Here is a 12,792-nt window from a genome sequence, read left to right as displayed (position 1 = left end):
TCATGGCTGAAGCTTTAAGCTTGATTTACAATTAAAAGCAGGCACATCATCATCTGCTTTATATACAGGGACTTAATTTGTTAGTCATATGAGTCAGAATTTGAGTCACTGAGGCTCTAGCTTCCCTAGGAAAGGGAGAGAATGTCATCCCATGTTGAGCAAAAAGCTCAGTGGTAAGAACGAACTGCCATGAGCACCAGTATTTTTAAAATGCAAGTCTGTGGTGGTAAGTTATGTGTGCTAACCTTCAACATGTACCTTCAGGTAAAAAGGTGCAGCAAGATTTCTTGTTAGCTGGCCATTCTGAGAAGAATTTAAGATGTACTATTCTCTATCAAGGTCAGTCTTCAAGTTAGATCTGTTGTTCAGGGTATTTGTTTAAATGAATTCAAGTAGGAGATTAAATGATCTCTCTCAAGTGTTTAAATAAGTAGTGGGGGGATGCTTACAGATCAGATGCTTATAAAAACTATTTCATTGGGGTTTTTCCCTGAAGGCTTGTAGGTTTTGTAATCTGTCACGTTTCAGTGTTTGTCTTAACTTGAATACTGCCTGATTTTGAAAATTTACCTGTTTAAGAAAAATAATTAAGAACTAACTTGTTAAGTACGTCTTAATTCAAATGATTCCTAGGTTGAATCATAGTATCATAGCACTTCTCCAATTTCCAAACTTTACTCTCTCCTAGGTAACCCTCCCAGCTTGCCATCTGTGGGTAGTTTATTTTGGTAAGGTGGAAGGAAGCTGTTAGCAGCTCTGAGGACCTGTGCTGGCACAATCATGTGTCACTGTACTCGGGAAATGCATGATTAATGGTGTGATAACATCCAGTGCAGCACTTGCCCAGCCTACTTTCACAGCTCTGTCCTCCCAGTGCTTCTTTCGGTGTTCTTGTTCTGGAAAACACAGCAATTTTCTGTGATGGCTGAAAACAGCTATTTGAGAAGTGTAAACACTTGGAAGGGTTAGCCTGTGCCTCAGAGATTTCTGATTCAGGGCACCAAACAATGCTAACTAATATTAGCATTTTAGCACTAAAAGAATTCATTTAGAAAATGTAAATGGTTGTAAGAAGGAAGCATGTATTGTATCTTTTATTCTGGCTAAGGATGCTTTAGAGCAGTAGGTTGTGATGATTTTTTTTTCAGGTGCAGTATAAAAACATTGAGAGATGGATTTAGTACAGCTTCTTTCCAACCTGCCTCTTGAAAACAGGCACAGGAACTGCAGAACTCTTCACCAGTGTAGAGTTAGTCTCTTTTGGGAATTGTCCAAAGGTATCACCTGCACAGCGACTGATGCAGTTCTTCATACATTATTTGATCCTAACAGTGCCAAGAGAAGAGGAAAAATACCTCAGACAGTGGTAAATCACACAATATTTAGACATGACTTTGTGTATTATTTAAGCAAGTGAAAAAAACCAGCTCAATGAGTCACTAGCTGCATTTAAAAACATTTACAAACAAAAACCTAAGTAAGACAAACCCCCACTACCCTGGCTCCTAAATGAGGTTCTCTAGGGAGAGTCAGCCATGGTGTGTAATTTTCAGAGGCCTCAGGCAGAGTACTTACAGTTCCTGTTGCCATGCTAGTTTAGATGGGCAGCTTCACTGAGAAAGCACTGCCCTCTTCACCACAGGAGCTGCTGAATTGACACTTTCCTCCCTCATCTAGTTCTGCACAGTGAACAGACAAGATCATCCTTTGCTAATCTAAGTTAACTGTTCCTTAACCCTTTTCACTGGTCACTCAAAATGAGTTTTGAGGAACAGAATACTTCCACTGAAATAACTGGTTTCAGAAGGTGATGTCTGTCCACTGCCTTAAGAATTTTTTTTTGCTTATCTTCAGTCAACCAATTAAACCAGAGATGTGTATGGGATAGGATATGCACTAGATCACCAAGATGCAACTATTTTAACCTTTTTAAAAAATTTTCCAGTATTCATAGCAAGATCTGTCGAGTTTTTGTCAGACTGAATTTGTCTAGCAGATAGGAAGTAGCATCTGGGAAAGGGAGGTAAGTATCTTGTACTGCAAAAGATATTTCAAAATACCTAACTGAAAAGTCTTCAAATTAATATAACTGAAATATAGGACTCTCAGACATGATATTTAAGCTGCAGAATAACATTTTTGGTTAACCAGAAGGAATATGTTCTAATACTTAACAGTTATTGCTGTGTTAGAGGAGATTTTTTAAATCTTTGTGGCTGTTTGCTTAGTGATTAGCAAAGGGAAAACAACAACCAGCATTATCTTTAAAGGTTCTTGGAGCAGCCACAGATCACCTTTAAATTTTATGAAAAGTCACTGACCATCAAACTACAATAATAATGAAATACTTTACTAACTTCTCTCTGGCTAGTGTTACATGTGAATACATTAATGTATTCTGGCTGCAGTATGTTCTTGGCAACACATGGAGACCTAGACACAAGCTCTGCAATAATAGCAATTCCTATATATTAACTTCAAAATTATAGTAATTAAGATGACTGAACAGCTTTCCTGTCAGTCATTAAAAGGAACAAGGCATAAGGAAACATTTACAACAAACTTCCTTGACAAATCCAAATAATGAAAAGAGTGAGAAGAAATAACTAAGATCATAAAGTGTGTTTTATGTCCCATCTCAAATCTACATCTCTTGCACATCAACAGAAAAGGCTGAACATCTTTGTGAGTCATCATCATGGGGGAGGATGTGGTACACTCTAAAGGCCTTGGCTTCTAACTGAAAACTCAGCAGACCTAAGAGCTTAGGGCCAGGTTAATAATCAATCTGGGAATGTGAGTGAAGTCCAAGGCACCACACTAAAAAATAACCTTGGTATCTTGGTAAGCCATCTACACACTGTGCATCATCTGCAGCTGAAAAAGGAGGCTTTAATTTCTGACCTGAACACAAACATCAGGTTTGTTTAATGCAGAAAACAGGTAGTGTCAGTTTGAAATCCATCTAAGTATGTTGCAACCTTAACCATTCCCACCAGTCTCAAGCATCAGAAGAGTATCCTTCCCTAGAGAGTAATGAGCCTTACAAGCTTGAATATTATCTTACCTGTTTGGACACTGAAGACTTCACTTTCCTAAAAGCTTCTTCAAAGTGTTTACGAGAAATCTTGATTTCTCCTTAAAGAACAAAGCATAATAAATTACTAAAATTGCAAACAAGCAACACTCAAGTGACTGTTGCATGTACATCAAGGCAGCACTCATGAAACCTAACTAATGAATTCCCTTAGCCTTTCTGGAAGTGAATCCTTCAAATTCTGCTGCTTCTACTTCTGGGCTTTTTTTTTTTTTTTAACATAAATTCAGTATTAAACTTCCCTGTTATTTAAGAAGTACCTAGAAAACATTTTGCTATAGTTCCAATTCTACTGAATTTCTAAATAATTGGCTTCATATCATTGCCTTCTCTGGCATTACCCAGAAGTGATGAAAGCTTTCACTGCTACAACTCCCTGTCTTTAAGTTTATGCAAATTGCCTTTTTGACCTTAATGCAGCTATCCACAGTAATTGTTCCTAATAATAACCTTTTGAACAGGTTTTCTTAGTATAAGCATACCTCAGATAAGTCATAGATTCTGTTGCTGTCACAAGCAAGTACATTGTTTAATCTGGCTGGATTTAAGATGCCACTACAGAAAGATTAATTACCAGCTAACACTATGCACAGGTATCAGATATGAAAGAAATACAAACTGTAGTCCTGTTTGGTGCATTTTTTAAATCTCTTTCACTAGGATGATCATTGCTTTTATTTCCACCTCTGCCACGTGAAATGGGATGTGCCAATATGAAAGAACTCTTAACGTTAATGTATTTTGAGTCTGAGTTGAATAAAAAATCTTCTCCTGATATAGTAAAAGACTAAATAGAAAATGGAAGATACTAAATTAAAAATTAAATATACTTTGTCTAAGGTATTAAGCAGAAGATCAAATAGCCTACAGTTATTACCTGTGTTAAAGATGAAGGTTAAATTTAACTGAACTAAACATACAACCTCACAGCTCTCATCTCATCTCTCTCCAGCTTCTCTGGAGCTCATGTTCAACATTCCTATTAGCAGATAAAGTTATACCTGGAAAATTTGAGGATGCAAGTTTAAAATATCAGGAATTTAACCTATTTCCCCAAGGAAAGACTATTTACAGTAAGAAAAAGGTTCAACTTGGAACCTTCCCAGAAGATAGATTATTCTGAGTCATTAAAACTCCATAAAACAATAAAATGAAGCTACTAGAATACAATTTTGTTTTCACTTTTGTTTTTAAGCATGTAATTTTTAATCAAACTGTGACAATGCTATAGGGAGGGAGAAAATCTCCTGCTATGTAGCTGACCTCTCATTGCAAGTAAGTTAGACTACTTCACACTTACTATGTGATAAAAGCTTGCCCAAAGCTTGATCACATAGATAATGTAGCTGTGAGTAATCTAAACCTTTGCTACTTGCATTAACACTCTTTGCCTCAATTTCTTGATTTAGTCTGAATAAGTAGGTAGAAGTATTTTATTGTTTAAAACCATTTATATTGTTAAATTAAAATAATGAAGTATATCAGCAGGTACAATCTTTTAAAAATAAGACAAGGTATTGAAAACTCTAAATATCAAATTGGTCTTTTCCTATTTACATAGATGAGTGAGGGATAGGTGGTTCCTATTAAATAAGGACCAGATCTTGCTTTTCAGATTTAACTGCAAAGATGCAAAACTTTATTCTCACTTGTTAAACCACACTTGCTCTTAACTACTCTAAGAAAAAGTCTCATAGGTTCTCTGCTTAGGATCAGCCTTACAGACTGCAGGTGATGTGGGGCCACTGACTATCTTCTATAAAAATGTACAAAAAGGGTCACTGTTTAGAAGGTCTGTATTTGTCACTGCAGCTGAAATAGGATTAAGAATCTTTCCTATTATTTCTCATACCCTGTACATTCTGTGTAACTAGATCTGTTTGAATGAAATATACAAGATGAAGCTAAACAGGTGGGTTAAGATGTCGGTGGGAAGAAGTCACCAGGAGCACATGGTGTTCCAGAGTTTCTGAGGAACTTGACTGAGAAACTGCAGAACGGCTGCAGTAGGGTGGGCCCCACTCTGGCACTGGTGCAGAAACCACTTTTATGCACCATCTTCAGTGGTTTGGAGAGGGGAGGCAGAAGTGAAACTCCCAAGTTTGCAAATGGCAGTGAACCTTTCTGGGCAGTCAGTGCTGGCCAATGATGAGGAAATCCAGGAACACTTCATAAAAGTGGAAATCTGCCCAATTGTTAGGAATTTCCCCTTCAAACTTATGTCTCTGGCAATTCTCAGACTACAGTGACTAACATGATCAGCTTGCCTAGGCCTGTTCAGGCTGGCAGTAGAATTTCTGAATTCTCCTAAGAAATATCACAAAAAGGATACCTTTCCATTTCACTTTCTGTAACTACCTTCAAGCAAACCACTGCTGAGTGTTAAAAACCCCACCCCTGAATTTATACCAGAGGGAAGATATCAGGAATTACAACAAGTTGCAACAGTTTCTCCAGAACAGAAAGGAGCAGCCCTGATTCCAAAGGACTGACTGAGGAGGACACTCAGCACCCATCCACAGCCCAGCAGAGCGTGGGAGGGGAGGCAGCTGAGCGTGTCCTGCTGAACACTGAAGGAAGAAAATCCCCAGTCTTATCTTGAAGATAAAAATGAACAGGGTCTCAAATCAGAAACCACTTCACATGTTTTCATACTGAAAAGGTATACCAGTACCAGTCAGGTATTTCATACCAATCAGGGCTGACATCTGGGAAACCCAAGGACAGCCCAAGCAAGCAGCTGCTATAAACATGCAAATCAAGCTGTACATGGATTATGGACTTGCTGGCTGCCTACACATTCATATAGTCAGTGCTTAGGCTGCAATCCTAACTGTGAAGGCTGAATTCAAGGGATGAACAGCTTTGAATAAAGCCTGCTGTATTCTGAACAATTATAAAAATGGTAAGGATACACTCAGATATTTCTGCGTCAAATCAAGAATTTTATCCAGCTACAGCAAGCAAAATGGGTAACCAAGTCATACAACAGGGAAGGTTTTTATAGCTCAGGGTTTTGTCCTCCTCTAGTTGAACAGAACAGGGAATACAAACACTGTGCTCTGGTAACCTACTGTTCCTAAAAACCAGACGAGACTGGATAGGTACTAGATCAAAAAGAATCATTCAAAGCCATTAAAATACCAGTGTTGCTCTAAGAAATCAGGGGCATAATGAAAGCCTACAATATTTTCCAAGGACATAATCTGAAAAGTCACAATCCCATCTTAGCTTTGCATTTTGACTTAAGGGTAAAATAAACAAAATTACTGGGAAAAAATCTAAACAGACAGGCATTTTATATAAAAGTTTTAATCCATAATTTAAAGATCCCCAGGAAAATATAACTTAAATCAGTAGCTCAGACAGATAATGAAAGGACAGAGATTGCACTTGAATCAATTTATAACTCCCTGTTAAAATCCTGGCCAAGAGGCACTGATGAGTTAAGCACCAAAGATCAAAAGTGGCACTGAGATTTTCCCACTCCATCAGTGCTGGATGTACGTGGCTCAGTTACACAACACAGCTGGGTGCCAAAGGTAGGAAATCAGGGAATGTGCAGTTTATAACCCTCCTCCAAATACGTCAGCGTAATTAGTCTTTGGTAGTGACAGAGAAAATTGGCAAAGGGGTATTTAGTCTAGAAAAGAATCAGTTTACATAACTGTTCAACAGAAATTTTTTTGTAAGGTTGCAACCTTCAATTCTTTAAAAATAAGAATTAGGCTGACTTCTAGCATAACCATTTTTCCTGTACTCTCCTCTACCTCCCTTTATGTGACTTAATTTTTGTTTGGGTCAGAAGTCAATCAGTGAATGATCTACAGCTTTCACAGCCTTATGCTTGTATTCAACTACTTTAAATACTTTATATTCCATTTATATTGTCACTGTTCAGTTAAGATTTTATTTTTAAAGCTTTCTTACCCTTCTTGCTTTGAGTATTCTTCAGGGCCATTTCCTGTCTCAGGGCACAGATGGAAGCCTCACGCACAAGAGCTGAAAGGTCTGCCCCTCTAGGGATACAAACAACAGGTTATTTGGGGATAAACTTCAGTTTTGTTGATGGCATATAGAAAGACAAGACATTAAAAGTCACATTAAAATTTGACTGTGCTGTCTCAAAGTTTCATCTTAAGAACACTAGAAAGAGGCCTGATGATTATGCAGTCTGCAGCCTTCGTTAAAGAGTGATGGCCTTCAGATTTTAGCCACAAATTAAGATCAAATTAATGAGAAACAAGGAAAGAGGTAAAACCCCCATTCAGCATTTTTGAAAATGGCAAAGGATTGATTAATATTGTGCCACTTCTCAGGAACATAACTTCTTGTTTTTTATAAATCTTATGGAAGATTCAAATTAAATCCTTCACCATTACAAAAAGGAGTTGCTCAAAGCTGCATCAACAGTAAAGTTAACATGCTCTTAAAATAACAGTATCCACAAAACATGGTCACATCAGTTTAAGTATTTCTTTCCAGTTTCCTGGAACTGGAACAGCTGGAGCTTTTTACATGTCTTCCAGCTGGTGAAAGCCATCGAACCAAAAAAAAATTCAAAATTAACTCCCCCTGCTTCATTTGGGAGTACTAGACATAAAGTATTTAAAAATCAAAAATGAAACCAAACCAGATAAAAGAAAATACCCAAACAAACCAAAACCAAAGACATCAAAACTACAAGAACCCAAACACACATGTGTACACACACACACACACACACACACAAAACCCCCAAACTCAAAATACAGATAAACCCAAGCATCAAAAGACCCACAACCAAACAACAAAACCACAAACCAAAAAATGACACAAACCTCACAACAAAACATCAAACCAAAACCCCCACACACTGAACAAAAAACCCACTGGACTATAAACCAGTGAGTGAAAGGTATAGAAAGAAAAATTACTCATCTTTCCCAAGTAATATTATGGCAAGCAGCCTGTCATAAACTTTATCATCAGTGAACTCCATAAAAACTTTGAGCATTACTAAATTATTGAATAGCTTAAAGCTTTTTAAGTTTTATGGCCCATAATTGCAAATTATTCTGACAGGTATGGTCATCAAGATTTCCCAAAAGCCACACCTTGCTATTCCCAAAGTACAAGCTGAAATGGGCCCTCATTACTTTGTCAAACAGATTTTTCTCAACACTGTGACAGAAAAGTTGGCTATGGCTGTTTAACCAATTTGCTTTCATCACCATTGTGTATGGGCCCACAACTTAAACCACTTAACTCTGTGGTTCTTAGATGATGCAAGAATTATAAAATAAAACCAAAGAAAACCCAAAGGCCTCCACTGTTCTGTATCTGCAACATGAAGACTATTCCAGATGAAGAAGACTTTAGCATCCATATATTCCTACCTACTTCTTGGAAAAAAGCCCAAGGGAAAGCAAGAAAAATACCCTAAGGGAAAAGGTTTACAAAGTTAAGAAACCCTCTTAATAATACCAGCAAAACACAGCAGATCATGCATCAAAGACTTCTGGCACTGCAGATTAAGTATGAAAGTCAAAACTAGAAGATACTCACGTGTAACAATCACAGTGCTGACTGTAAGCAATTTCCTCTAGGCTCACATCACTATCTAGGGGAGGCCGGGTGCCACCCTAAAGGAGTTGAGGTAAGAAAAAAGAGAAGGTAAGAAAACTTTATTTTTACATCTGTCATCCCTGAAGTGATTAAGTTTCTTTAATCAGGAATCACATAGGGGTCTGCCGAGTTTCCTGCAATATCCACAAACACAAATATTTTTAATCTCTAACTGGCAAAAAGGATAATCAGCCTTAAAACCATTTAATTAGAAAATTTTAAGCAATGATAAATTTTAACTTGCCACCCACAGATTAGATTTTCTTTAAGGAAATTATGACCAGCTTGCCCCAGGGCATTGTAACACCAACACTATTCCACATGTGGGCTTATTTTAATAATAGCTGGTTGTTTCAACAGGTTGTTTAGCTGAACTTTTTCTAGTTTTACTGTGTGTTGAAATCAGACAGCTAAGAAACAGGCATGCCAGTTTAGTCTTATCACCTTTAAGACTAAATTAATTGTATATCTTTTGTATTCTGGATATAGATTTTCAAACTTAGAAGTTTTAGATTTAGGTTTTATAGGAGTTTAGATATACTGTAGATTTTTGGACACTACTTTTCCATATTATTACTGTTTCCTCCAGAAAGATCCCAGAAGTGGTTTATTTTGTTATCATTTTTGCATCTCCAACAGCAAAAGTCTTAAATTACATAAATGCTATTTGAAACTTGCCAACAAAATTTCCAAACACTGTAGGCTTGTTATCCTTAGACAACAGCAAAGTATTATGATAGTACAGAAATTCAAGATGTCTCTCTGATCAAACAATATCTGAGTTTTCACAGGAAAGAACACTTTTATGATGCAATGATAAATTTCTGCCAGATACTCATTTGACAGAAGTGCAAAAATTCACATAATTATTTTCTCACTCCTTCAGAGGAACTAATATACTACATACCTACAATACCTTCAAGAGAAAAAAATAAAATGTATAGTAACTGTCAAGTTAAAACACTTGAATACTTAACAGACAGTGGACCAGTCAAGGGCTAGGCACAGTAAGGAAACAATCTTGAATGAATCTTTAACAGTTAGAAAGAGATCCAGAATAACACCGCAACAAAAAGATAAAGGAGAAGCCTGATTTTAAAACATCTGAAAGGAGAGATTTTAACCTGGAAAGAAGGAAGCTTTACACAATTTCATATGGGATACTTTGGTAATTCTTACAGGAAATTGCAAGCCAGAGAGAGAGACGCCTCCTCTGCTAAAAAGAAACGTTTTACCTATTGCTTTGTGGAGCAAATACATTGGGCATTTTTTGCTCTCCCTGCTCTGGTGCCAAGCTCTGTGCAGCAGAGGAGCTTGAGGCAGCTTGCAGGAATGTTTAAGTACAGCAGTAACTGAAACCTGTGAAGACAGGCTTCTCTTGCATAATATGCATAGTTGGGAATGACTGATTTGTACAAGTTAACTGAAATGGAAGTCTTTTACAAGAAAGTTTCAACCCACATTTAGGCTGTCTTCCTGACAACCTGTTCCTCCTCCCAGTCCCTTTTCTGTCCCTCATGCTGCCTTCTAAGCAGCCATGTTTTCATTCAGCAACAACTGCTTCCACTTGGAGATTTCTGGGAATGCATGCCATCATCCAGAAGCCACTCACATCTGCACATTGCAAACAATTTGTTTTCTCTGGCCTTGAGCTAATGTGTTCTCAGATTTTTCACACTACCTCACCTAGAATGCATGGATGAAATCTGATGAAAAATGAAGTATTCCAATTAATTTAATACATTTTCCTCTTTTCCTACTCCATGTTCTTCTTTCACATAACTCCTACACATCTTTAAAGATTTAACTCCTCATTCACCACAGGGATCTGTAATCAAAATAGTCAGACTGTAGTGTGAATTAAGCATGCATGAAAGCATCTTGCATTCCAAAAAGCATGACAAGCAACATGATAACCAGTGACAGGATCCACAAAAACTAAGCTGATAAACACTGTGCAAAGTATTCCTGCTGCCAAGAAGGCCCATAAGCAGGTAAAGCTGATTTGTCAGCAGAAGATAAGAATATTTTGGCAGTGGGATAATAACAGGGTTACCACATCCCATTGCCACTCCTCTTGGTGTTATCCCAACAGGAAGATAGGACTGTAGGCACAAAGATTCCCAGGAGAAGGGAGCAAGGACACTTTTCAGCGACCTCACCCAAGATTTATGGCAGTAAACGCAATTCTGAACTTGATTCCTGATGGAAAACTGTGAACAGTTCTCCTTAATGGAGAACTGTCATTCTCTGGTCATTGACAGACAAGAGGAAGCCAAAACACACAGTGAGGGCTCAGTATAGTTCCTTGTCCTCAGTGTTGCCCATGAGTGATCCTGCCCTTGCCACGTGGCTTCAGATATCTTGGTGGCTACATGTGGCTGTGAGTGTGTGAGCAATGGAAACCTGTGAGAGAGAGAGAAATCAGCTCTCTTTAATGTCCCCTCTGCTCCAGTGAAGGGAGCAAAGCACCAAGCTCTGCTGCACTGTTCCCTACATCCCTAATTACCTTTAAAAGTCAATTTGGTAAAATAATAATAATCATGATTCCTTACAGTATTCACAGATGTTACACTCAATTCCTCTCAACGTCTCATGAAGACCATTAACAACAGGGCTGTAAAAGGTATTAACTGAAGTATTTCTGTAAAACTTAGGAACAACAAACTGGTCTATTGCAAATAGCTAATGGGTGAATACTTAATCTATTTTCATCCATGAAGCACAAGGCACAGAACAAATGAAGTAAAGTCTAGCATCCTGAATTTGTAAGGAGAGGTCACCCCTGAACATCTATTTTGGCATGAAAGAACAGGCTGGAACAAGTTCTTACTTTCTGAATTCTGAATCGACTACTGCCTGTACAACACAGCTTCAAGGTTACACAGATCTGAATTATCTTTTATTACAAATTCACTAAACAATTTTTGCCAAACTTCTCATAATGCTATCTTTTCTCTATAGTAAAGACTTTGTCTCCTTTGTAGCTCCAAAAAATATCTAACATTGATTGCTAAGACCAGAACACCTGGTCTTAGCAATCAATGTTGATCTACTGGAAAAAAGTAGGAAATATCCAAATAATTCATAAAGCTTTTAATGTTGTTTTTTAAAGCCTTGATTCCTGCTGTGCCATACTAGGAGAAACACACAGAATTCTATAATCCAAGTCTCTGAATTGGCAGATTATGCTGTCCAGCACAGGGAGAACCCATGAAGGCACAGATTTTACATTTTCACATTTACTTTAATCTACAACTTCAATCATCACAAGTTTGTTTGGTTTTTTTTTTTAATTCCAAAGCCAATTAGGTGTCACAACTACTGATGAGCAAATACAGATGGAGCTTGTGAATCACTCTGCTGAATGTCTGGAACCCCCCAAAAAAGCTTACAAAACACTTCTAGGCTCATTACTCACTCAGATAGTAATCTTCTAATTAAATCTGTTCAAACTGTGACTATAAAGGCAGCAACTTCTGTGTTTAACAGGTTTGCTTTACTCAAGATTCATCAGCCCCTTGCAGTCCCAGAGCAAATTTAACAGCAGATGAGCTGAGGGATTATTTTTATGATCTCAGGAATAGCTGTTTCATCAGACAGGATCCTGCAATTCTTTGTAATATTTAATTTGTCTTACATCATTCAACCAGGCTTCAAGATTAAGGATGTATTTCCAAATACTCACTTTGGTGATGGTCTTTAAAATAGCAAGACGATCTTCAGGTGGTGGCAAACCCACATAGAGTGTTTTATCCAGCCTACCAGGACGCAGGATTGCTGGGTCAATTATATCTTAGGGAGGAGAAAAATAGAGAATAATGAATCCAGATATGAGATGCACCCTTAGGAACATGTGCACATGAGAAGGAATACATGCATACTTTTACCAAGACTCAAAGAAGCATTTGTGCCATGACTGAAGCTCTGAGCATTAAAGGAGCTGATTGAAAAAGTTTCATTTTTATCAACAAGTCTCTAACACCCAGTACAATGAAGCCATATCTGATTAATGATGGCTCATAAATACCAGTTTCATCTCTTCAGATAAGAAGACAACTCTCTATTTGGCAATACAGAATTAGAAC

At 37.6% G+C, this 12,792-nt stretch overlaps 1 protein-coding gene across 3 annotated transcripts in view; it reads right to left on the bottom strand.

Moving 5' to 3' along the window:
* Nucleotides 1-1,058: 1,058 nt before the first annotated feature.
* NVL (nuclear VCP like) overlaps nucleotides 1,059-12,792 on the bottom strand; it is a 38,133-nt gene continuing 26,399 nt past the window's right edge. For all 3 annotated transcript variants that reach the window (XM_015620916.3, XM_015620917.3, XM_033513279.1), the window contains 5 exons: nucleotides 12,393-12,499; nucleotides 8,645-8,721; nucleotides 7,028-7,116; nucleotides 3,068-3,138; nucleotides 1,059-1,325 (listed from right to left, as the gene is read on the bottom strand). In XM_015620916.3, coding sequence (XP_015476402.1) covers nucleotides 1,281-1,325; nucleotides 3,068-3,138; nucleotides 7,028-7,116; nucleotides 8,645-8,721; nucleotides 12,393-12,499 — 389 coding nt within the window. In that variant the 3' untranslated portion in view covers nucleotides 1,059-1,280. The remainder of the gene's footprint in view (nucleotides 1,326-3,067; nucleotides 3,139-7,027; nucleotides 7,117-8,644; nucleotides 8,722-12,392; nucleotides 12,500-12,792) is intronic.

This window comes from Parus major, chromosome 3, assembly GCF_001522545.3.
Source record: "Parus major isolate Abel chromosome 3, Parus_major1.1, whole genome shotgun sequence".
Taxonomy (NCBI): Eukaryota; Metazoa; Chordata; class Aves; order Passeriformes; family Paridae; genus Parus; species Parus major.
Note: the sequence above shows the minus strand (reverse complement) of the source record. Positions and strands in the feature narration are given on the sequence as shown.